The 27,461-nt window shown below is 37.4% G+C and overlaps 1 protein-coding gene across 1 annotated transcript in view; it reads right to left on the bottom strand.

The window, feature by feature from the left end:
- rorc (RAR-related orphan receptor C) overlaps positions 1 to 26,205 on the bottom strand; it is a 183,693-nt gene extending 157,488 nt beyond the window's left edge. Inside the window, exons 1-3 of the mRNA XM_087286850.1 lie at positions 25,633 to 26,205; positions 25,476 to 25,539; positions 16,836 to 17,010 (exon numbers count right to left, since the gene is read on the bottom strand). Coding sequence (XP_087142976.1) covers positions 16,836 to 16,845 — 10 coding nt within the window. The 5' untranslated portion in view covers positions 16,846 to 17,010; positions 25,476 to 25,539; positions 25,633 to 26,205. The remainder of the gene's footprint in view (positions 1 to 16,835; positions 17,011 to 25,475; positions 25,540 to 25,632) is intronic.
- Between the last annotated feature and the right edge of the window lie 1,256 nt (positions 26,206 to 27,461).

Genomic DNA, 27,461 nt, shown 5'->3' with positions numbered 1-27,461 from the left:
AGATAGCAGGATCTGGTGGTTTATAGTGTCAAAAGCAGCTGACAAATCCAGCAAGATGAGGACTGATGATTTAGAGTCTGCTTTAGCTAGTCTGAGATCCTCCATGATCAAGAGCAGGGCAGTCTCAGTTGAGTGGCCTTTCTTAAAGCCAGATTGCTTGTTGTCCATGAGGTTGTTTTGAGTAAGGAAGTCCAGGTCTTGATTGAACACGACTTTCTCCAGAATCTTGGCCATGAATTGAAGCAGGGATACCGTTTTGTAGTTTTCAAGTAGTGTTTGATCCAGGTTGGGTTTCTTTAGCAGTGAGGTTACCCTAGCCTGCTTAACCCTCTGGGGTCGAAGACCGCGTTTACACGTTTTGACCTGTGGTGTAGTCAAACTGCTGAAATGAACTTAAATTACACTTTCAGTTTTGATCGTACAGATAAGATCAATACATCAATCGAATCTGTTATGTGTCTACTTTTTGTTGTGTACACTCACAACAACAACAAATGTGTGTGCTTTTGCAAAATAAGGAAAACAAACAGTGTAGGCATTTTGTCTTTTCTCTCTCTGTGAACTGCTTTTAGAAACGCGTCAGTAAAATGTGCTGAAACTCCGCAAATACAAAACGCACACATATGAGACATGTATTTCTAGAAAGCTTAAAGTGTCTGCTTTTAAAGGCAGCTATGCATGTTGAAAACAAACATTGCTTAAATTAATCAGTATGAAATCAACGCTATGTCTAGTTTCTCAGTCTGATCTCATTAGTTTTAATGTGACCACGCCCACGAGGCATTGTTATTACAAGCTTCTGAAGACGCGAGCAGACTGTGGTCAGAAAAACACATCACTAAAGGAAACTCGGCAAATAGTCAACAAAGATTATGATTTCTGATATCTATATAAAGCTTGTTATGTCTACTTTTGCATTAACCAATACAAGTCGAAAACAAATGATCTCTTTTTATGTAATCCGTATAAAAGTAAGGACTGTACGGATTCTCCTATATCGCCTCATTACAGCAGCGTGGTCCCGCCTCTCAGTAAGCGTGCTTCATATGTAAATCCAGATGTGAACACAACGAAGGTAAAGGACCAGTGACAAAGAGTGCTAAAGTAGACAAGAAGTGCTCCGAGTTTGGTCAGTATAATGCGAGTAATGATGGTCTGCTTTATGCCGACAAACTGTTAGATGAAGATGTAGCCTTCAACGTCACAAAAATGTATAAAAACGCTACAAAAGTGGACCAGGATCAAATAATCCAGGCTCTATGAGTCTCCGCTGATGTCAAGACAAAGGCCAGTTGTTACAGTGAAATACTGCCTTTTTCCTGCGCCCCTCCTCATCACAAGATACCTGTCTGCAAGGCTACATTTCCAAGTGTCCTTTGTATGTTTATTCTTTAAATAATTACTGTGAATACCGAATGAGAGGATGATAACTTGCGCCAAAGGCTGCTGTGATGCGCGCAAATGTTTAAAATATTTCATTATCGCACATGGTGTTGTTTTTCACCTGCTTTCTTTTGCTCAGTTATTTTTGTTAATATGGATCAATTATCATTCTTTAAAATAACATTGCTCTAATATAAGATTACCAAAACGAACTCTGAATCGTATTATTATAATTCAAACTTTGTATATACTATTCCATATATTTATTATGTATTATTTTTTTAACCAATTTAAGATGTTTTACAATATAAGATAATATGTTGCATTTTGGTATGTTTTTTGACTTATTTATAAACTATTTATAGACATAAAGTTAAATAAAAAAAATCAAATCCTGGGTTTGCAGAATATTGTGTTCCTGAGCTTAATAGCTTAATGTATAAAATTATGAATGAGCTTGACCGTTGATGTCTTAAATAATAATGTAAAAAAACCAACATTTCTCAAAATGGAAAAATCTCATTTTGCAACTAAACTCTTCATTTACAAAAAAAATAAAACAGTAGATTAGCTATGTGTAAGTTTAAAAGTTTGCAGAGTTTAATAAAGTGTACTGACTCTCACAAAAGTATCTCAAGTTATTTTGTGTGATTAATATATTTTAAACAATCTGCAAACAAAAAAGTATATAAACTTTTCACTGAATCCTTCTTGAAACTCTTCCCTCCTAGTCACATACTGTACCTGTCTGATGGCTCATTATGCAGCTCATTATGGAGGTCTTTGTCTTCTCAGGTGTGCATAGTAATGATAGTACACGCCTTTCCTCATAAACCAATTTCACTTAAAAAGTGACTTGGAATTTTTAATTCATTATATTGTTTTCTGTGAGCAAGTTAACAAGATGATTCTCACATCATTTTGAAGCAAAAACACTAGACTACCAGATCCAGTTCTCAAAAGTCTTCTAAATGTTTCTTTCTCAAAAACACAAACACATACAAACATGCTGCTTAGGTATGATTGAAGCTCAACTTGTGCTGTTTACAGTGTTATCACACTTTAGCCATTTATATGTTTTTAAGATACTGAAAACAACACAAATGTCAGAGCATGTCAAAACTTCTCCAGAGCCCCAAAACACCCTCAGACCCCAGAGGGTTAAATGAAGTGGGGTATAAACCAGAGTCAAGAGATGTGTTAATTATGTGAGTCAGTGTTGGTATGAGTGCAGGAGAAATGGCTTGCAATAGATGAGAGGAAATGGGATCATGCGGACAGGTGGTTGCATGGCTAGATAGCACGAGTTTGGTCTCATCCGACTCAGAGAGCTGAGAAAAAGAGGTGAGTGTGTGTGGTGATGGTGGTGTATTTTGCCTGTTTGTTGTAGGTGCAGTAAACGGAGCATAGATTTTTGCAGTTTTGGTGCAATAGAAAGTAGCAAAGTCATCAGTAGTACGTGTGGAGGATGAGGGTGGAGAGGAGGAGGATAGAGAAAGGAGGAAAATGTTTTAAAAAGTAAGCGAGGATTGGTGGCATTGTTGATTTTTTTGATGGAAGTATGCCTGTTTTGCAGAAGTAACATCAGCCGAGAAAGAGGACAGAAGAGTTTGGTATGTTATGAGCTGTGCAGGATTTTTTGTTTTTCGCCAAATTCTCTCTGCAGCCCGAAGTTTTGAGCGATGCTCACGGAGAACATCAGAGAGCCAGGGTGCAGGAGGACTGGCACAGGCCAGTCCTTCTAGTGTGGAGCAGAGTGTATTAGTGGGACTGTTCGTATCAAGTGTAGAGAGTTTGCAAGATGGAGGAAGAGAGTCAATTTAAAATTTTAAGATTTAGAGTCAATTTTAAGATTTTAAATAACAGTTTGGTTAATGTAGTTTCAAAATGTAGTTATTCCTATGATTTAAAGCTGAATTTTGCTCATCGTTACCTCTGTAATATTCATGTGTCACATGATCCTTCAGAAATTATTATAATATTACATGCTATTCTATTATGATTAGGTATTAATGGTACAGTGTGTGTGTGTGTGTGTGTGTGTGTGTGTGTGTGTGTGTGTGTGTGTGTGTGTGTGTGTGTGAGTGTGTGTGTGTGTGTGTGTGTGTGTGTGTGTGTGTGTGTGTGTGTGTGTGTGTGTGTGTGTGTGTGTAAATCCGTGGAGCACAAAATACATTTTCATGGCCAGAAACTTTGTAATGTGTGTGTTTTCAGTAAAAATACAGTATACCCAATCTACTTATTTATTTGAATCCAACAGTGTGTCCAGTCCAAGGAACAGCTACCCCCACTAAATCCAATCTTCCTCCTCCATCCATGTATTCATTTATCCATCCATCCATCCCTCAACCATTTAAAATAAATTAAATCATAAAATGTAAAAACTTTAATAGTTGTTGAATACAATGTGTGTACCTTCCAAGACCGTTTAGCATGGATTTTTATTACTGTACAATTTCCTATATGCTACATTGCATTCCATATGTTCTTTAAGTGACAAATTGAATATGGTTACTTTTCAAGCTTTTTGGAGAGACGTGTGTAAGTATAGTGTATAGACCGTCATATTGGGGTGATAAAAAACAGTCATTTTTTTTTCAATTTAACAACACAAAAACGGTGGACCAATTGGAGCGGTTTTCAGACCGACCGCAACTTTAAGTAGGAGAGCGGTCCCCCGCCCACCAATATTGATTGACAGCCTCGCATCACGATCATATCCTCAGTTTCTTGTTGCATGTCCGCCATTTTCAGATCGATATTCTCCACATTATCGCTGTAATCTGAATAATTGCTTGTACCTTTGATCCTAAATGATTTTGTACTCTCTGCTTGGTCTGTATTCCGAGTTGTACATGTACGGCTGAATGCTCATTCAAGCTTAGCTTAGCTTCTCTCTAAACTGGCACACTCAGAAGAACCATAGTATTAATATTAAATAAAAAAGGGGGTAAACTTTGTGCCCTTTAAGACTATTGTGTGGTTGGTTTTTAATACAAATCTTTACTTTGAACATACTGGGTGCAGCTCTAGTTTTTTCTGGAAGATGTATAACATATGCTCCATGCTGCCTTTGATAGCAATTCATTTTCTGTGGAATTTTCATAATAATATTGAAATGTTTTACATTTGTATTTATTCATTTTTAAGCTACCATGAAATCTAAATCCATGGAGCATAAAATACATTTTCATGGCCAGAAACTATGTAATGCAGTAATTCTCAACCAGAGGCCCAGAAGATAAAGATGACTTCATTTCACCCACAATGCTTTTCTCTTGTTTTTTTTCCTCATGACTACGTTAATATGCTCATATGTATTATTTAAAAAGTGGGATTTGAGGAGAAAATCTCACCTTTTCATGACAAATTAAAGCTTGTTTTGCTGAGTTTTCCCATAGTCTAATGAAACACAAAGTGGGTGAATCACTCACAAAAAAAAAAAAAAAAAAAACAACAGCCCATAACACATCATGAAAAAAACAGGGAGATTCACCCAGACTGAGCGTGGGGGAATATTGAGTGTGAGAAGGTGGATATGAAGGTGTCAACCTCAAGAGTCTTTTTAAGTGGTTTACTGGCTTCTCTTTCACTTTGACTTTCCCTCTTTCATGCATTATCTCACTCTTTCTTTTCCTCTCTCTGTCTCGCTCACAAAGGATGTGACTGCCAGTAATATGCTCTTTCATCTGTGTTTTTACTGCCAGGAATTTCCACCCCCTTTTTTACTCCTCCCCTTTTTTTCTCATCCTATCATCTCCCAGTTTACCTTCTCCCAAAAGAACATTATTAATCTAATACAATATGCATGAACTAATAATATTGTTATTATAATACTACTATTATTATCATGAACCAAACACATATTTTTTGTTTGTTGTTTCAGTGACACACTGTAAGAATACAACTGTCATCATGCAACTTTCTGACTATCAAAAAATATTTATTCAACCTGTAAAAACAGACCAATAAAATAATAATCTGAATTTTTTAAAATATACTAAGAAAAAAAATCTGAAACAGAGACTAAAAGCAAGCAAAAAAATACAAGCTGCTGTTTTTAGAAAGGAAGCCAATATTGATCATGAATAGCTTGACATGTAAATCAGTGAGATCATTAGAACTGTATAGCAAAATGATTTAAATCAACAAATGAAAATACAAAAAACAGCACATCTAAAAATCCTTATGTGACGCTGGACCACAAAAACAGACATACAACAATTGATTTTGAATTTAAGATTTGTAAAGATGTCTTCTGAAAGATGAATATGCTTTGATACAATATGACAATATATAGTCAAGATAGAACTCTTTGGAAATTTATAAAAAGAGTATAAACAATCTGAAGATTGACATTCTTAGATTTTATAAATGTGTGTGTTTTGTAATATACATACACAATATAAGTAGCCTTTATTTACTCTATGGAGAATATAAAAGCTACAGTATCATATTGTATAAGTATAAACACTGTATAATTCCATACCCATTAACCAGTACACACATCATCTGTGAGCATATACAGTAATTAGAATATGCATTTTCATTTTCTGTATCACTGTGTTTATAACTGTAAAACAAAATGCTGGGTTTCACACAATTCTTTCATGTTGTCCCAATGTAAATCATTAAGTTGAACAAGTTGACTGAACATAAAATTAAGTTGTTGCCCCCCCAAACACTAAAGAATTGTCTTGTTTCTGCTCATTTTAAACAATTAGTTTGAAAAAAAAAAATCTATAACAAATAACAACATATATTTTTTTGGAGTAGGGCGTCATAATTTGGATCACCAAAGGAAAGTCCTTTGCAACTTTTTTACAGGGGTCTGGATCTTGTGTGAGCGTATATCTGTGAGGAAAGGAGTGAATGTTGACAACCTATGTGTTGCATGTGACTACTGTTGATTTTAAATTTGAATTCTGCCATGTTTACCCATGGGCCAGTCATTTTAGCCAAGTAACTGACATCACAATTAATATTGAATAACTTTTTGTTGAAATGTTATTTTCTATAAAAAAAATAATTTATTTAGTGTAGTTTATTTTTGTTTTTTAGCTAATAAATGTTGCCTGTTTATTTTATTTCAATTAATGTATTTTGATCTCATGTGTGTTTACTCATGTTTTGAATTACACATGGCGTTTTAGAATCTAAAATTCATGTATTTTACAGTTTAAAATTTTTGTTGTAAATGTTACAACATTTATACAACAACAACAAAATAAATGAATGAACAATTGAATGAATGAAAAAGAACATCATTTCTCCATATATGCAGTTAATTCACATTATATCTTTTAAACCACATTCTGATAAAGAGAAGATGTTTCTTTTTCTCTTCTTTATCTGCTCACTTAAACCACACTTTGATAAGAAAGAGCAGTCTGCATGATTCTAATTTTTGCTCTAATTGCATATTTCTGGAGAATAATTTTATGCCAGATGGCAGCAGACAGAAACATCTTTTTTTTTTTCTTTTTTTTTCCCCCGGCACGTCATATTTTTAATATAAATGAACATAAAATTTGTATTACCAGATTTTACAAAATATTATCAGTTAATAAAGCCACAGGTACTTACCACAGCCGAAGATTTATTTATTTATTTATTTGAATGTTCATAATGAACTAAAACTGAACAAAGTAAGTTACCTGATAAAATTTAGCTATGATTGATTGTAAGATGATTGTAAAATGATTACATATCTTAAATCATACAGAAATTTCCAAATGATTTGCAGAAAGTAAAGATACTATCTTAAATATTGCAGCTTGACTGTAAGTAAGATGTAAGTTGTGATATGTCGTAAGTGATTATCTCTGATGTACCACTGATAAAAGAAAATTACATAAAACTGTACCACAACTTCAGTATTTAGGTCTGAGAATGCCACATAAATGGTGCAAGTCCAGCTAATGCAGTTTTATCATTTACTTTTTTTTTTTTTTTACTTTTTGTAGCATTTAAGGATAGATAAAATGTTAAAATAATATGCTTAAATGCTTAAATAATAAGTTCTTAGAAAATACATTAAATAAAGCTAATAAAAAAATAAATACATTTATAGAATGTAATATTGCACATTTTAGTACAGGTAGTAAAAAGAGTTAAGTGCGTTCATGTAAAAGGCAAAATATGTAAGCTAAATATTTTACTTGGAAGGGCACCTGCTTCTTAAAAAACATATGCTAGGGTAGTTGATGGTTCATTGCACTTAGGTAACCCTTGATAAAGCAGAGACAAAAGCTGAAGGAAATTGAATAACCAAATGATTATTTTAGTAATTTTTGTGAATCTTAAACACCTATACCAGTCCATGTTCACTGAAGTCTGTAAAGTTAAGCATAGGTTATCTTGCTGATGGGATCCTTTTATCAAAAAAAGTTACATTTGCGGGGAAGTATTTAACACAGAAAAAATAAAAAATAAAAAATAAAAAAAAACATTAACTGAGTTTTTATTTTGGCCAAATATTGTCCAAATATGTATATAACTACACCCCTGCATGGTATTACTATTATTATTATTATTTTTAAAACTTGTAAATACAAAATAACTAAATAGATATAGTTAAATGTTAATGATTTGAGATTCTTATCCTACCTTACAAAATTACATCTCATCTTTAGTTAGGAAATTTAAAATTAAGCCATTAAGTTTGACACTTCACTCTCAGGTCTGTTACTAAACCACTAACACTGTGCAGGCTGCTGATGAGTTAGCCTAAACAAAATAAACAAACAAATACTCTACTAATACTCTGTGATGCTTTGTCAGTATCTGTTATGCTAGTTCCAGTTTATCTGCTGTAACATCACGTTTTGCAGGACTGTAATTCCTTAAATTAGTGTTCAGTCACTGAAATCTTAAGGGCCCTCCAAGAGTCTTTCTACCATTACACATCTTCATTCTTCATTTTTAGTCAACAATAAATGTAATTCCATTGTTGGACAGCTCAATTATAAGCAATTTCTCCCATTAGTTTTTGTATAATTTTAAAGGACAGGTTAGGACAAAGTAAGGACTTCAGGTTTTTAGGATGTTTTGTCAAGGATGCACTTGCCACTTGCAATATCACTTAGTTAAAATAATATGCATTTCTTTGTAGCTGTTTGACAAATGTACTCAAAATGTACTCACATTGATTGAAGACATTGATTGTTGTTACTTGTAAATAGTTTAGTTTGTTTTTCCATCACAACATTCTGCATTGTAAAGTAGTGAAAAACCTCAAGGTTCCACTAACGGAAATCCTTGAGTTGAACACAAGAGTGCTGTGACAGGACAAAAAACACACACACACACACACACAAGAGAAAGAATAAAAGCGACAAAACGAGAACCTAAACCTAAGAACATAAAGAGCTTATCACTTTTTAAATAAATCTTACATGCAAACACTCCAGCGACAAACTGTCATTTTGAAGCCTATTTGATAAATGATTATCAAAATAAATAGTCTACAGTTGAATGCAAAATTATTTTCCTATTATTATTATTAATTAGAATAGCTTAATAACTAATTTCCAATGAACCAATGTCCTTTGTCTTTGCCATGAGGACAGTATAATATTGTAATTATTTTGCAAGACTATGCAGAATAGTAATTTATGTCTATTTATTTCCCTCTGCACTTGAAGGGTGTAAGGGCTATGTATAAAAATATTCTTAAAGGAAATGGAACTACTACACACGCACACATCATCATCATCTTGTCACTAGTGCAGTTTTTACGTTTAAATTCATTTATATGAAAGTTGAGCATAATTTATTGCATGAGCATTGTGATTACGACATCACATGCTCCAGCACCAAGACCACTAATACAGTAATTGCCTAGTTACAAAAAAGGACAGTACACTTACTAATAGTAAAATAAGGAAGTGCAGTGCATTTTGCGAACAAACCATTACAGTGCCCGTTTTCAGTGATGTAACTGCAAGAAAACAGCAAATCAGACATGCTGTAAATAACATCCACCAGACTTTTCTAACAGACTGGCCTATTCTGTCTAGTCATCGAGCAAGGTTATCAGAATTTTAAATACATTAATATTTTACGGCAGTTAAGGGAATTTTAATAGCAAAAATTAGCTCTTTTTTCTCAAAATGTTTCTTTAAATATCATGACTGTAACACATTAACATTATTATGAATGTTACAAATCAGCTTGTTTGTAGCAAAAAATGGGACTACCCCTTGTTTTTCACATAAAGGAGTAGGGGTGTCCCAATTCTCTAAAGCACTAAAGAGAAGGGGACAGGGGAAGGGCCAAAGGGTAAATTTGGGATTGGATTAATGGTTAAATTCTTATAATAATAATAATAATGGTATTGATTAATGTGCTAATAATATTGATTTATTGCCCTTACAGATTTTTTTTCATGATTGCTACATTTCAATGTTTCATATCATCATTCATTAATTCATTCATTTATTTTTTTCTTCAGCTTAGTCCCTGATTTATCTGGGGTGCTACAGTGGAATGAACTGCCAAAAATGGTCCGGTGAAGCCTTCTTGCAGTCGAGTAGCCCTCAAAAAATGTAACTGCACATCACAACGACGTGTAGTACAAGCTCTGTGATTGGTCAGCTGGGCAGCTCTGACAAGCGTGGCCGGTGCTAAGAGCCACGAGCCTGATGGAGTGAGTGTGTGCAAGTATGGAGTCTTGTGAAGGAGCTCCAGATGGAAAGTTTTGTTTCGTGTTTATATTATAATTAAAGTTGTTGTGTATTCTTTGGTTTCCACCTCTGAATGATTGAGTTATAGCTATGTTCAGAAAACACAGATCAACCGCAAAGAAAATCGATACAGAGGAACATAAAAAACCTACTGCCAGCTAACATTTCGGAAGTGTTATTGTAGAGCAAGACAAAGGGCATGCAGAAGTATAAATGCATGACTACGCACAAGGCATAACTCAACGCAGAAGTATAAATCAGCCTTTACGCAGTGAATGCCAAAACCCCAGCACAGTGCTGTGAAACACTCATACACACTTTTTTTCACACACACTCATACACTACGGCCAATTTAGTTTATTCAATTCACCTTTACAGCATCTCTTTGGACTGTGGAGGAAACCCACATGAATATGGTCAGAACATGCAATTAATCTGTTGCAGCATTGTGGAGGAATTTTGCAGAATTGTTATAATTCTGCCAAATTTTAGGGTTTTTAAGCATGAAATGCCTTTTTAAGTTTGTGCCACAGCATCTTAACTGCATTCGAGTCATGACCTTGACTAGGCCACTCCAAAGTCTTTATTTTTTATTTTTTATTTTTTTTCTTCAGACATACTTGATGGTATGCTTTGGATCATTGTACTGCTGCAGAACCCAAGTTCACTTCAGCTTGAGGTGACTAACAGATAACAGACATAACAAACATAACAGAAAGCCACACATTATGTTTCAAAATTGATACAAAATCCACAGGAGGGCTAGTAATGTAAGGTTTACCTCTATATCATGCTGAAAATTATTTAAATAAAAATAATTAACAATAAACTTTAATATTTTTGTTGCAGTTTGTTTTGATCTGTAGTTTTGCAATATAACAGATCGAAATTTTTAAATAAAACAGTAGTTGTCTTTAATAGATTATTAAAAAATATTTCAGCAGTTTTAATTTAGAAAAAAATAAAATTATTAATTTATTTTCCTTCAGCTTAGTCCCTTTATTCACCAGGGGTTCCCACAGCGGAGAGAATTGCCAACTTATCCAGCATATGTATGTGCTTCCAGCTGCAATCCAGTACTGGAAACATCCATACACACTCATTCACACACATACACTACGGCCAATTTTGTTTATTTATTTCACCTATAGCACATGTCTTTGGACTGTGGGGGAAACCTTAAATTTTAAATTAATACAAGGGAAAATGTATAATGTCTGTAGTCTGTATGTTCACAGTGAAACTAAGATATTTCAAAAATAAGCATAAACATCTGTCACAGAAATGTCAGAAAAATAAGCCATTTTACTTTATTCTCTCTCTCTCTCTCTCTCTCTCTCTCTCTCTCTCTCTCTCTCTATCTATCTATCAATCTATCTCACTCACTCTATCTTTTTTAATTCAATTCAATAATTGCTTTATTGGCATGACAAATGGTACAAAGTACAAATCGATTGCCGAAGCAGTTATAAAGTTTACATTAAAAAAGAACATACATATATGATAAAAAAAATGTAAATAGCAGTAAAAAAGTTATAGTAATACTTAAATAAAGATAGTATATTAAATTATTCAAAATATTATATTATTCATATATATATCAATAAAAATATAATAACAGATCAGAATAAACTGTACATTTAACGATCAACGTTTTAGGATAATAGTTATAAAAACAGTAATAAAAACAATAATAATCAATATATTTAAAACATTAATTTGCAATAATCTAGATGTGTGTGTTTGCAAGGACATCACTGATGTTTTTATTGGTCTCCTTTCTCTTTTTGTGACAGGCATTAATGTATTGTGCCGCTAGAAGGATACAATTTGTTTTTCGTCTACTGAAGCTGTGTTTTATTGTCTAACACAGTGAATTGAGGGTAAATGCCCTGGAGTTTGGGGTTGAATGTTTCTCTGATGTGCTGATAGCTTGCACAGCGAGTGAGAAAGTGTTCCTCTGTCCCCACTTCTGCCTGGGCACAGTGTGGGCAGATGCGGTTCTGTCTGGGTTGCCAGTTCTGTCTGTATCGGCCTGTCTCTACAGTCAGACTACGAGCACTCAGCCTGTATTTGGTCATTGCTGTACTTATTTTACTGTCCTTTACTGCACTCAGATATGTTGCTGTTGTATAATCTCTATTTAGGTCTAAATAACATTTAAGTTTATTTTGTTTTCCTGCAACTTCATTCCAATAAATCAGACACAGTACTAGTTTTACTGCATTTATCATTTAATCGGACTATAGTTTGTGGATGAGTATGTCTGTGTCTTGATGCTGCCTGCTGTTAGTCATATTTGTTGTGTTGGTTTGTGTTTGTAGCTTCAGGATCATCTGAATCAGGGGGCTTTTTTCAATGTCCATTTCTTGGTTTTTGAAAGCTTTAAAATGATGAGTTGGGGTCACTCTTTTTTTCTTTTTTGTGTTTCCAAAATTTGACAGCTCGTTTCTTAATGCATCTTGCTTTCTCTTTCAGTTCATTCACAGCCAAATTTAGTTTTCCATAAGCACCTATTTTCAACCCAAGATATGTTTAGCTTGTCTTTCTCTCTCTCTCTCTAATACTCACATGTCATTGTCAAAACAAGTTTTCAGAAGATTATAGAAACCAAAAAACCCAAAGCTTCGTGAATTCAAGGGGAAATAATATCTCTTTGATTTTCAAGGTTTTGGTTCCTGAATATGTGTCATAATTTCAGAGCTTTTGAAGACGTAAATGCATATAAGAGTAAGAGTGAAAAAAGGTGTGAAACCCCTACATGCAACAATGTGGTAAATATATCAGCGTGCTGAACACATATGAGTTTTAAATTTCCTTTCATAACATTTAACTCCATAAGTGTTTGGTCGATATGATCACATACAATTTCTGATTTCTAACTTTTAAACCTTTATATTAGTTTGTTCTGTTATAATGCTTTACTTAATAAAAATGCAGAAAAACAACACCAAAATGCAGGTGATGGAAAATATAGTATTCAAGCTCTGCAAGCACACCTGTAAACATGTATGTGTGCTGACACACACACACACACACACACACACACACACACACGCGCGCATGCACAAACGGGTGACCACAGCGCAGAACAGCCTTGCAGCTGGTGAAAGATTCATTGGCAGTATATTCAGAAAGTGTGTGTGTGCAGTTAGAAACTAGTGCAACACTGCAAAATGCATTTTTTCTTAATGCCCAAAAATTATTAACAATAATAGCAAAAGGTGTATTCAATAAAATTTACCCAATTTCTTTGCAGTTCTGCTCATCAGATTTTGATCAACACACTTAAGTATCTTTCTATTCATAGTTTCCAGTTTGATTGATGCTTTTTGGTGTGACGGATGCACTGTTGTTCTTGTCATATACAGATTAACAACAATACAATGTCTACAAAACATCTGATTTAATACTCTTTATTAATATTTAAATAAAAGTATTCTCAAATCGTATCTGTCACATAACCACTATAACATTAGTAATACAAATGACTACTTAAAAAGTCAAATTTATTTATTTTCAATTGTATTGTAGTTGTATTTGTTTTTACTTTGTACATTGCATGAGCTCAGAAGACACACAAAGAAAAATAAATAAAACAAAATGAAGTATTAGGAGTGGCCTAGTCAAAGTCCTGATCTGAATCCAATTTAAATGCTGTGGTATGACATAAAAAATGGCATGACATAAAAATTTTATAATTTCATGCTAACAAAAAAACCTTTCAATGTGGCTGAATTACAACAATTCTGCAAAGACAGGAGAGCCAAAATTCCTCCACAATGCTGTAACAGACTCATTAGAAGATATCATGCTTATTGCATGCTAAGGGTGGCTCAACTAGTTATTAGGTTTTGGGCCAAACACTTTTCACAAAGGGCTACGTAGTATTGTATTTTGTTTTCCGTAAATAATAAAAACCTTCATTTCAAAAATGCATGATGTTTTTACTTATGTTGTCTTTGACTAATATTTAAATGGGTTTGATGATCTGAAACATTAGTGTGAAAAGCATTAAAAAAAAAATCCATAATAGGGGCTAATAAATCAATATTTTTAGCCCTTTATGAATTTAACTACTGTTGTCCAATGACTTGCTCAAATAGCATAACTTGCACAATTCTTTGGAGTTCTGTTCATCTAATTTTTATCGAAACACCAGAACATTCTTCTGCAAATAATTTTCAGTGTGGCCAATCCTTCTTATTGTGATGGATGCACTGCTGTTCATGTCTAACACAGAAAAAAATGCAGTAGAACAGCAGTAAACTACATAAGATCTGTTTTTGTTTGTAAAAACACTAATTTGAATAATATTTAAATTAATGTATTGTCAAACTTTGTCACATAAACATTTACCATTAGTATTACAAAAATAATAATGTCATAAGTTAATTTATTGTATTGGATAATTATAATAATAATAATAACATATATCTAAACATCAAAACACATCCAACTTCTTTACATTAATTATTTAACATTAGATAACTTTAGTACATTGTTGTACTAAATTGTATTGTGACTTAACAATAAAATACTTCTATAGCAATTATATTATGAAATTTAAATTTCATCATTAATAATGACATGATTAAATTCAAAGTTGTATTTGTTTATATTATTTAAATTACTTGAGCTTAAAAGACAAACAAAGATTAATAAAAATGGTAACAATTGTATCACTCACTGTTAATATGATATAGATTTAATATAATGACACTTTTACTTTAGTTTGTATAAAGACACGTCATATATCATTATGATGGCAAGTCATGTCACCATTTACATTTGTATTTGTTTATCCAGCAAAATCAATGACAAGAGGTAAGTCATAAAACTTTTTGTGGTAGAAATCTGAAAACGGACCAAACAAAAATTTTCAACAAGAGCTTTAGCGCAAACCTGCATCTGATAATGCAAAGTGATAAAATACAATACAGCTGACTTCAGCAACTGATAGCAATTTTGATGAGCAGATATTTAACATATGTAATGTGGGCTGCTACGGAAAATTTAGTTTTAAGGGACTGTACAAAAATGAATGTGTCATTTCTGAACAATGTCCACAACCACAAGCGCCACAAATGAACATTGTATGATAGTTTTGGGGTCCTCCACTTGGTCTATGCAGAGACTTTATCATTTTAGATATTGTATTGAAAGTGTTTTAAAGGCTTTGTCACATTCACATTGATTAAGAACAAGGCTGTATGTTGTATTCAGTGTTTCTGAAAGTGAGCTCTTGCAGTGTTCTTTTTTTTTAAAGAGATACAATGTACTATAAGTTTTATCAAAAGACTCTTCATCATACCTTCTGCTGTGAATCATTGTAGCCACAAAAACACAAGATAAACAAAATACCGATACATCTATTAATTTAATAATAATGTGGCTTTTTGTCTGACTAATTGCTTACTTCTCTAGATTAACTTTTACAGTCCACGTTACTAACTTCTTGACTACATGCAATTTAAGTTTAAACAGTTTTATAATTCTAAATAATTATCTATTTTATCTTTGTTGAAACACTGCAAAATTATTAATAAAATCAATATTATTATAATATTATAATTGATAATTATACTATTTAAACTGCACCTATTTTGAACATTAGCTAATCATGCATTTTACATTTTGCATGCATAATAACAGAAACAATCCTGTTACTTAAAATGTTTCTTAATGTTACCTAAAATTATTTATGACATATAGAATAAAGATCACTTAAAGTTTTATATATTATATTTATATTCTTTAATAATTGCTTAAAAATGTTAGCACAAAAAACATTGTTTACATAATTTATGGATTTTTTTTTCATTTGAAGTTTTACATAATGTTTGCAAAATTATAAAAAATAAATATTTGTACAACTATGTTTTTTTATAACTTAATTAAAACTAGCTAAAATGTTAAAAAATCTATGGTTTCTACACCTTGAAATATGATTATTCAATTTTAAACTATTCTATACGATAATTTAGATAAAGGCTTAATGATCAAAACTAAATTGCATTCTTGATGTTGGTATGCTTGAAAATCCTTATGACTAACTGAATAAGATAATGACACACCAATGCAGCACCATTTTGCACACATTCCCTGACTCCTAAAAAAAAAAAAAACATGTAAAATAACAAGAATTAAAATAGTTACATGGCAAAGTTCTATTAGAAATTATTTTGAAAATTATTAGAAATTATTTGAAATGGAATACATTTTCTGAAAAAAAATTATAATTACAAAAGTCTTTTCTCATACTAAACAGATTATTTAAGCAAAATTAAAATACAAAAGGCACATGCATTATTGCCACAAAAATACATGTCATCATTTTATACTAAAACTGTAAATGAAAAACTTGATTTCAAAATCATAGCCCATCAGACCTACACTGCATATTATTTTATCCATTCAATACAAGTTATCATAATATGATTTTATAATCCTTGCCCCATGCATTCAAGAGAAAACTAAAGTTTTTGGAGTTTCGCTCTATTCTTTTTGCAAATAAATAGGCCACCTAAAGAGCATATACTCATTTTGTCCTAAACAAGTGTGATGCATTAAACAGAAAAGCAATATGAACAAGTGTTTTGAAAACTATAAGTTGCACAAATGAAAATAAAAATAGCTAACAAATAATGATGATGATTTCTGTTTGATGTAAACAAGCATGTCACACACCCACAGAAACAATTGTAAAAAAAAAAAGTAATATTTACATACTTATAAGGTCAGACACAGAACATAAATGCCTACCTCGCATCATCTTCACAGCATGTGTGAACCGCTGTCTCTCTCTCTCTCTCTCTCGTGAAGATTTATGTCTTAATCACTCAATATTGCTGACAGCTCAGTCTCACACTGTTAATCAAACTTCTGAACATGTGATGTTGTCGCAGTGTGGGAGATGGCAGAGAGATTAGGTGGCTTTCTTTGGTAAGTGACAGAGAGAGAAAGAAAAAGCATTTGTGTCTTTATATCCGAGAGTCTCAAAGAGGTCTGTCCCTTTCAAACTATAGACAGATCTGTAAAATGTAGACTCTCTCTCAGGAGAGCACAGATGAACCTAGGACCTTCATGTGCTGTTTTTTCTGTCTGTCTATAGGTGGACTATATTTCAGCAGAAAGCAGTTATGTTCAATCACTCCAGTACTGGACACACTAATCTAAAAACACTTAATTCATATTAAAATATTCTGAATAAGTTTTTATTAAACTCTACAAATCAACAATATCAAAATCAACAATATTATTAGAATACATTAAATTATTTAATTTACTGTGAAACCCATTAAGCAATGGTAACACTAACCATTTGAGAATACCAATTGCAACAAATCATTTAGATTCAAAAACTAATTCTAATAAACCATGTAAACTCAATCCATTTGAGAACATAAAACAATTTGAGCACAGTAACATTCAATGAATTAAGAAAACTAAAACCAGTTGAGTACTGTATGAAAACCCAATAGTTTAAGGCGACTCCAACAGTTTAACAACATTTTTGAGTATAGTGAACTTAATCCATTTAAGTTAAAGTAATAAGATATCTGATTAGTGATTAAGTGATAACTATTGATTCATCATAAGTGATTAAGTATTACTTGAGCATTAATGATAAACACCTGCTGTTAACAAGTAGAATTACTGAAGAGAAACTACAGCTGATTTCAGACAACATTCATTTCAAACACATTCAGTCAATCAACCTTTCAGCAGAGGATCAGAGGAAGTTTTTTTTTTTTTTTTTTAAACTAATTTCAAGGTCCCAGATAGCAGAGTGGAATTGATTCACTCTTGAAATTCTATCAGTATCATATTTTTGGTTGAGGTTGAATATTCAGTATTTAATTAAATTATGAATCAATGTTAATAACGCAATCACTTCCCATTGTTGAAAATACTGACATTTATTAAATGTTAATAATTTACCCATTTCTTAAAATTTAAAATACTTACAATGAGTCAATGCAGACGATTTCACCCGTTCGCCAACATTGAAAAAACTTAAATTTATTAAAAACTGAAAATTCAATAATTTGTCATTGTTAAAAATACTCACATTAAATAAATGTTGATAATTTATTCATTTTCCAGCACTGAAAATACATAATGAATAAGTCAATAATGATCATTTAGTATTTCTTTTTTTAAAAACTTCAAATACAATTGCTTTTACGTATACATACATTATTTTATTGTTACATACACAGCCTTGGCTCGACAAGAAGGGGCATTACACAGACCGATCTTTCTGTGTATCGCGAGAGCCATTTAAATACATACAGAGATGCTCGCTTTGTGTTTGCTCTCATGGTACTTTGAGCCTTATGCCGATTAATCAACCTGTCACTCGCTGGATTTGAAGTGAACCGGTTAATATTATTATTATTATTTTAGTTTCTCCTCTTGCAAGGAGATTTTTATGAATCGATAGTTTTGGGATTTCTGTGTTCTTTTGTGTGAGATTGTGACTGTACAATTGTTAACTGTCGTTGTTTTGTAGGAGCTGAGGCTTCCAGGCAGGCCATTAGTTGTCCATCGTGCAGTGGTGGGATACGACAGAGAGTGCAGTGTGTGTGTTGTGTGCTCACGTATGCTTGTGTGCGTGTGTGTGATGCACTTGCAGTAAGACCATTAGTAATTTTGTAGAGTTTGGTGCTACGTAACTAGTTTACCTGCCACTGGTAAGCCTCTACTCCTCCCATTGTCTTGTTGTTGTTCATGTGATTGTGCGGCAACTATTGGCAACCAAGCTTTTTAAAAGAGATTTTTTTATATTGGACAATTAAGGATATTAAAGTTTTGTATTTTTGGTATTCATGTCTCATGCCTTTTCCTTACACCAAGAACCTGTGTTAAATTCCCTGTGATCAGGGTGGCATAGTCAGCTTTAATTTATTTTGTATTTTTCTCCCAACTTACCACTCCGCTACATTCTGGCGTAGTCAACTTAATTAAATTTAGTATTTTTCTCCCAACTAACAGTGGCGCCCCAAAAAATAATGAATTCAGTGTAATGTTATATTTTTGTTTCTGGTAAATAAAATAATGTGACTTTAATTAATTTAATTAATTTGTCTTAAAATATCACAATTTATTCCTTGAAATAATTGAGCAAGTACATGTGCAAACCAAATTAAAATTTATATTTAGTTTAAAAACACTTCTCGTATATAGAAATAACTTTTCAGTTGTTTTTCACATACATTTATTATACAGCATACAGTATATGCCATGTCTAAAATTAATGGAGATTAAAGAGTTAAATGATAAAACAAACAAATGAACAAACTGAACAAAAGGCATTACTATATACACACACTCACTATACAGACCCTAATAAAATCCTTTATCTATATCCCTTTTTGAGCCACTTTATTAATGCAGCTTCTTCTATTGATGTACCTTAAAGTAAATATTACATAGCCATTACTGTCGATTGAAGATGTGTGTGTGTGCTGTCAACGACGATCAGGGAGGGCAGTGGTGGTTCCCCTTTGGTTGGGGAACTCCAGTGCTTTAAGTGGATTTGATGGTAAAATCCACGTATGGGAGGATTCGGTTCAGAAGCCACTTGTCTTAAAGAGTATTGAACGGGCCAATGAAAGCAATGAATTGGCAGCGTAAGCTTGCGCAGGTGTGCTGCATTGCCAATTAACTGAGCATATAAGCTCACCTGGCACCAGCAAACGCCATCCTTTTCGCTTCAGAGACTTTTCTGATCAAGTTCATGAGGGTTCCTCTTGCTGAGCTACAGCGACATCGAGTGAACGAGTGTCTTCCGGTCCAGAGCGAGTCCACGCAGCGACAGACGGTCAAGCTGGGTTTCTCCCTTGCCTGACGTCCCTTTGGGTCCGGTCTTCCAGTGCGGTGCGTATTGTTGCAAGTTTTCCTAAAAGAACAACACAGTCGTGCAGCACGTCCTTTTCAGGACGGCGCTCCGACTGTGCGTTTCTGGATGCTGTGGGTTCTGTCCTCGGATGATGGGCACGGGCACTGCTTTACATGCTCCAGCATGTTAATGCGCTGCTCGTGGGCAGTTCGTGTCATCATTGCAATGCTATGAATGTTGCGCAGTAAAGATCGCGGCTAGCCTTTGCAAAGGGCCAACCACCCTAGTTGTCCTCTGCTTTGCAGCGGGCACTCGGGGAGATCTGAGGGTTTAACGAGAGATAATCCGTCGCCCACGGGCCCACGGACCTCTCACTCCTCCAAGCGCTCCATCTAAGCTTCGGGCTGGGGAAGCGTTCCGTCTAACAGATAGTAGCCCTTACGCTCGATGACACCGGAGACCAGACATCCACCGCGGCATCGGAGGGTGGGCTTTCATTGTCCGATGATGATCCAGACCTGTTCGCCCCCTTCGGGCAGGTGAGTGCTGTCAAAACGGATCCTGAATCGGACATGTTAGCCGTGCTTTCCCGGGCTGCTTTGGCCGTGGGTTGGAGATGGTTTATCCCCCAGCTCCGCAGCCGGACCAACTAGAGGGGCGTTCCCTTCTTCCTGGAGGTGCACAGTAGGCTCACGCGGACTTGAAGGACACTTTTTTCTGCTTGTGCTGCGTGTCCCTCCATCCTCACCAAACTTGATGATGGAGCGGCCAGGGGGTATGTGGCTATTCCTCAGGTTGAGTGCGCGATGGCGGTTAATCCTCTTCAAAGCCTGTAAGTTTTCTGCTCCCTCGGGGCTAGAGCTTACAAAGCTGCGGACCAGGCTGCTTCCGCCTTGCATGCGATAGCCACCTACCAGCGCTACCAAGCGCAGGCGCTGGCCGAGCTGCACGAAGGTGGGTCCAACCCAGGCTTATGAGCTTCGCACCGCAGCCGACTAAGCTTTTTGGACTACTAAGTCCGCTGCGTGTGCTTTGGGGAGGACGATGTCCACACTAGTGGTCCAGGAGCGCCACCCCTGACTAAAACTTGGCTGATATGCGCAAAGTCGACAGTCCGCTTTGTTGACTCGAATTCACCCAGGAATTCGAGGCGGTGAGAGAGCAGTCTGATGGGTGATGTCTTATCGGCGGGTCCGTAAGCCCGCTCCGCCCGCTGTGCCATCCATACCTGCTCCTCACCAAAGGCGCCCGCCTACGAGAGCTGCACCACCCCCGCGTCGAGCACCTCGGAAGCAGGCAGCCCCCCCTGCCCAGAACGCCGCTAAGTCCGGCAACGGACCGCGAAGCGTCCCTGGTTCAGGTCATCTGGAGTTGAGGGAACTTGCTCTTTCCCTGCTGGAGGGCGGGGCCCCATTTCCAACGGCACCTTTTACTGCCATGAAATAAAAGGGCACTTTTCCACTTCCCCGGATGTGACAGCCCGAAATCTGCCAGTCTGAGACACTGTGCTCTCTAGCTCGCAGGTTCGGTGCGCTCCGCCAGTGGCTCAAGAGCGCTGCAAGCCCTGCCAGTCTGGGACGCGCCGTCCAGGGTCTACATGCTGCGCCAGCGGCTCACGGGAGCTGGGGGGACGGTCTCCCTTCTCCAAGCCCCCAAGCCCCCTTTCCGGAGTCAGGATGCGAAGCCAGAGCGAATCGCTCTCCTCCAGCTCTTCTGTGGGACCCTCGCGCTCCCCGGATCAGCACACCCGCTCCGTGCTGCCCCTCCGCGGGTACGTCAGCGATTGTTGCGATGACGCCATTAGCGAGGGCTCTGCCGGCCTGGTTAGCTCTACGAGCTTCAGTTCTCAAAACGGCCTCCCAAGTATTCACTAGGGTCAATCCCCTGTCCGCCCCTGTCTTGCGAGAGGAGATTGTTGCCCTCCTGGCTAAGGGTGCAATCGAGCCAGTTCCTCCAGCCGAGATGGAGAGCGAGTTTTATAGCCCGTACTTCATCGTACCCCTAAAGAGCGGTGGGTCACGGCCAATCCTAGATCTGCGTTTTGAACCGCTGCCTTCGCAAACTATCGTTTAGAATGCTCACGCAGAACACATCCTCCGATGCGTTCGTCCTCAGGATTGGTTTGCAGCTATAGACCTGAAGGACGCGTATTTTCATGTCTCCATTCTTCCGCGCCACCGTCAGTTCCTGCAGTTTGCGTTCGAAGGTCGAGCATGCCAATACAAGGTCCTCCCCTTCGGGCTCTCTCTGTCTCCGCGGGTCTTCACCAAACTCGCGGAGGGTGCCTTAGCGCTCCTTCGGCTCGCGGGCATCCGCATACTCAATTATCTCGACGCTGGCTGATTTTAGCCCACTCACGGGAGCAATTGACTATGCACAGAGACGAGGTGCTCCCGCATCTTCGCCTATTGGGGTTGCAGGTCAACTGGGAAAAGAGCAAACTCGCCCCGGTGCAGAGGATATCTTTTCTCGGGATGGAACTGGACTCGGTCACCATGGTAGCACGCTTGCCTGTTGCTGAACTGTCTGAGGGAGCTCGACAGCAAAGTAGTGGTCCCACTGAAATACTTTCAGAGGCTCCTGGGGCATATGGCATCTGCTGCGGCTGTCACGCTGCTCGGACTGCTCCATATGAGACCACTTCAGCACTGGCTTCTAGATCGAGTTCCAAGACGCGCATGGCATGCGCACACCGAGTCTCTGTTACTGCGCTGTGTCGCCGCACCCTCAGCCCCTGGAACGACCCCTCGTTCCTGCAGGCTGGTGTGCCTCTGGGACAGGCATCCAGTCATGTTGTTGTTTCAACAGATGCTTCCAATACGGGCTGGGGAGCCGTGTGTTGCAGGCATGCAGCTGCGGGCCTGTGAAAAGGTGCCCAGCTGCATTGGCATATCAATCGCCTAGAGCTGTTGGCAGTGTTCCTTGCTCTCCACCTTTTTTCTCGGGTGTTGGAGCAGCAACACGTGCTGGTCAGGACGGACAGTACGGCGGCGGTAGCGTATATCAACTGCATGGGGGGTATGCGCTCTCGCCACATGTCTCAGCTCGCCCGCCGTCTGCTCCTCTGGAGTCAACCGCGGCTGAAATCGCTGCGCGCCATTCACATCCCAGGTATGCTCAACCATGCGCTCTCACGGCAGCAGATTCACTCTGGAGAATGGAGACTCCACCCCAAGTCTGTTCAGCTGATATGGGCGCGATTCAGGGAGGCCCAGATCGATCTGTTGCCTCCTCCGAGACACTCATTGCCAGTTGTTCTATTCCCTGACCGAGGGCACTCTCGGCATGGATGCACTGGCCCACAGCTGGCTTCAGGGCACACGCAAGTATGCGTTTCACACAGTGAGCCTAATCGCGCAGCTACTGTGCAAGGTCAGGGAGGACTAGAAGCAGGTTCTGCTAGTTGCGCCCCTCTGGCCCAACCGGACCTGGATATCAGAGCTCTCGCGACGGCCCTCCCCTGGCAGATCCCTTTGAGAGAGGACCTACTTTCTCAGGGACAGGGCACCATCTAGCACCCTCGCCCCGATCTCTGGAACCTCCACGTGTGGTCCCTTAACGCGAGGAAGACTTAGGTAACCTGCCGTCTGCGGTGGTTGATACCATCACTCAGGCTAGAGCCCCCTCCACGAGGCGTGCCTATGCCCTGAAGTGGAGTCTATTCACTGAATGGTGTGTCTCTCGCAGAGAAGACCCCCGAACTTGCCAGATCAGTGTTGTGCTCTCTTTCCTTCAAGAGAACCTCATCATCCGGTTCCTCAGAGGTGCTAGGCAAATTAATCCAACTCGCCCCCCTCTCATGCCCTCTTGGGATCTCACCCTCGTCCTCACGAGCCTGCGTTCAGATACCTTCGAGCCACTCGACTCAGTATCCTTAAGATTTCTGTCCTTGAAAACAGCTCTGCTGGTCGCGTTGGCCTCCATTAAGAGGGTCGGGGACCTGGAGGCATTTTTGGTCAGTGACTCGTGCCTGGAATTCGGGCCGGATTTTTCTCACGTTTTCCTGAGACCCCACCCGGGTTATGTGCCCAAGGTTCCTACCACTCCCTTTAGAGATCAGGTAGTAACCCTGCAAGTGCTGGAGGAGGCAGACCCAGCCCTTTCCTTACTCTGTCCAGTTCGCGCCCTACGCATTTATGTGGACCGAACTCAGTACTTTAGATCCTCTGAGCAGGTCTTTGTCTGTTATGGCGGACGGCAGCAGTGAAGTGCCGTGTCCAAACAAAGATTATCCCACTGGATTGTGGAGGCCATTCATGTGCTTATTTGAGCAGAGGTCAGCCGCGTCCCCCGGGAGTGCGTGCGCACTCCACTCGGAGCGTTGCATCCTCTTGGGCGCCTCTTTTACAGACATTTTTAGAGCTGCGGGCTGGGCGACACCCAACACATTTGCAAGGTTTTACAATCTGCGAGTGGAGCCGGTTTCCTCAAGGGTATTAGGTAACCCTTGGTGATTGAAGAAACAATTCAGTGAGGTGTTGTAACACGCTTGCGGTGCCTTTTTCTCTAACATGGAGAGATGTGCACCTTCCTGTCTGTCAGTAAAGCTCCTCGTTCGGTGATAAAATATACCTATTCTGTAAAGCTTCTTTTGAAGTGGGGATAAGTTAGGGCCAAGGGCACGTTGGAGGACCGCACCTTCCATGATTTGGGTACGTCACGCTTGCCTGACTGCCCTCTCATCGGAGGCGTTGGTAAGGTGCAGTCATTATGGCGCTTTTAATGGCTCCCATACGTGGATTTTAACATCAAATCCACTTATAGCACTGGAGTTCCCCAACCGAAGGGGAACGGAAGTGCTATACTCCGTCGCCATAATGACTGTCCCTTAGCTGTTTAAAAATCTCTTCAGCTTAAAAAGGATGGCGTTTGCTGGCACCAGGTGTGCTTATATGCTCAGTTAATTGGCAATGCAGCACACCTGTGCAAGCTTACGCTGCCAATTCATTGCTTTCATTGTTTTCATTGGCCCGTTCAATACTCTTTCAGACAAGCGGCTTCTGAACCGAATCCTCCCATACGTGGATTTTAACATCAAATCCACTTATAGCTTTTCTGTTCCCCTCCTCGAACGTTACTCTGGTTTATGCTTTTGTTAATGCATACTCATTTATTCCTTGTGTTGATAATACAGTAAAAGGCTCTACAAGTCAGACAATCTCTTTATTCTTTAGATTTGGAAAGATAATAAACACCTTTACATTTGTATATTTAATTTACAATATTTGATTGTTAATTATTTTTACAGTCAAAGCTGTCTGGTGACCTGTTCAAAAGTTATTTATCTGTTATTGCTACATTAACTGGTGCCCGTGTGAGGCTAAAATATCAATATTAATATCAATTAAAAATATTGATGGAAAGATTTTTGATAAATTAATTGATCACTACATTTTTCTTTTTCATTCTTTTAAAACCTGTTTTAACATATTTTTATTTGTTGTTAATATTTTTTATGCTTTGATTTTCTTTTCTTATACTTGTCTCTTTTATTATTGTTTATGTAAAACACTTTGAGTGATTATTGTGTGTGAATTGTGCTTTATAAATAAACTTGCCTTGTATAGTTTTGATTCTCCATGCCAAGTACCCGGTGTCACTTTCACCACCATAGTAATGATCCTAAGACAAAACAAGGTGAAAAGGGACACATTAAGAGCAAAATATACCATCTGTTGTTAAGAGTGTGCGATATAATAAATCTGTTTCACCTACCATATTGAATCTGTGATTCTTCTTGTAAGAATGGGTTTTAACCACAGCGGGTCGAAATGTAGTTCTGCCGAATAACTAAAAAGTTATTAGCATGATGGTATAAAACTAAAAAAAATTCTAGTCAAACCTTTCTTCTGCAATCTCATGCCAAAAACAGAAATAAGGGCAGTAATAATAGCTATAAATGTGAGAGAGCGTTGATATTATGTTATTGTATTGTATTGCAGTATGGAACAATTAAATGTTGATGTTAAATCAAAAGTAATTCACAAATACTTGAAAATGAGATGATTTAATGACAATAATTATCTATGGTTACAACTGAATTAATTACAAATAACTGTATAAAATGATAAAATATTAAATAATAAAACATATAATATAAATTGGACCCAGCTTAAATGTAAAATTAGTTACCAGAGATAGAAGGAGAGACACAGGGGGAGGGAGAGAGAGACAAAGAGAGCGAGCCCAGAAGCCTGATTGCAGTAGAGTCAGAGAAGATAGACTCCAGAGGACAAGAGGAGCAGAGCAGGAAAGTGCAGAGACGGAAAAGAGAGAGCAGGAAAAGAGACAGAGCAAAGTTTTACACCTATGTTGTATCTTTCTTGACCATGTGACTAAAGCCCAAATGCTGACACATTCAAACTGACCAATCAACATGTGACCACATCGTAAAACCCCCAAAGTCCACATAACAGGCCCTGATCTTATCATTATCTGCCTTTGTAGTCTGTATGGACCTTCAGTATGGATCTTTAGTCAAAAAGATATGTTTTGTCATATAAACAAATGCATATGATAATTTAGCCTCTTATATTCCTGACAGATTGGTCTGACCAGACTATGGTTGCAGCAGGTGCTGATCAAGTCCGGAATGCAGTGATCCAGCAAGGTATCTTCCTGGGGCATCATGCCACCCAGTGTTCAGCCAATTTGAAAGAAATTAGGTTCCTGACTGCACTGGTGGCTGAACTCAACACTTTTGTCTAGGAGCTTCAGCTAAATGTCGAAGTTGGCAGACACAGGGTTGGCTTTTCTCGGCTGTTTGATGTTCCCATTCCCGAAGAGGATGCTGCCCCAGAAACCATCCTAGCAAGGGAGGCAGTGGTGTGGTCTCTTACTAAAGACATTGAGCAGCGGGTGAGAGAGGCCGGACAAAGGGGGAATGCATCAGGGGCATCAACGTCATCTATGATTATCTAATTTTAGAGTTAAACAAATCAAGGAGAGAATCAACAGAGTCTGCAGATATAGTTGGTGCTAGCGATATGGCCTTCATAAACTGCTCACATGTGTTCTTACTTATGCATCTCTTTCTGACAGAGACAAATCTGTCTTTAATAGCTGGAGTGATCAATATATCAAAGAAAACACAGAAATGATCAGATAGTGCCATATCCTTATCAACAGTTGATGAAATGTGTAATCCCTTAGTTATAAGTAGATCAAGAGTGTGTCCACGATTGTGTGTGGGTCCTTGAACATGCTGAGTCAGATCAAAAGTGTCAAAAACAGTCATCAGTTCTTTTACAGCATTGACTTGGATTATAAATGTGAATATTAAAATCCCCAGCAATACTAAAATAATAAAATTCAGAGGTTACTATTGATAACAGCTCTGTAAAATCATCAATAAAAGCTGGAGAATATTTTGGAGGTCTGTAGATAATGATTAGTAAGATGCGTGGAGCCCCTTTTAGTACTATACTCAGATATTTAAAGGACAAATAGTCACCAAATGACACTTGTTTACACTTATAGACATTTTTAAACAGGGCAGCGATGCCTCCACCTGTCCTATTAACTCTGCAATCACTCAAAGTCGA

The sequence above is a fragment of the Danio rerio genome, chromosome 16, assembly GCF_052040795.2.
Source record: "Danio rerio strain M-AB ecotype USA chromosome 16, GRCz13ab, whole genome shotgun sequence".
In the NCBI taxonomy this organism is placed as follows: domain Eukaryota; kingdom Metazoa; phylum Chordata; class Actinopteri; order Cypriniformes; family Danionidae; genus Danio; species Danio rerio.
Note: the sequence above shows the minus strand (reverse complement) of the source record. Positions and strands in the feature narration are given on the sequence as shown.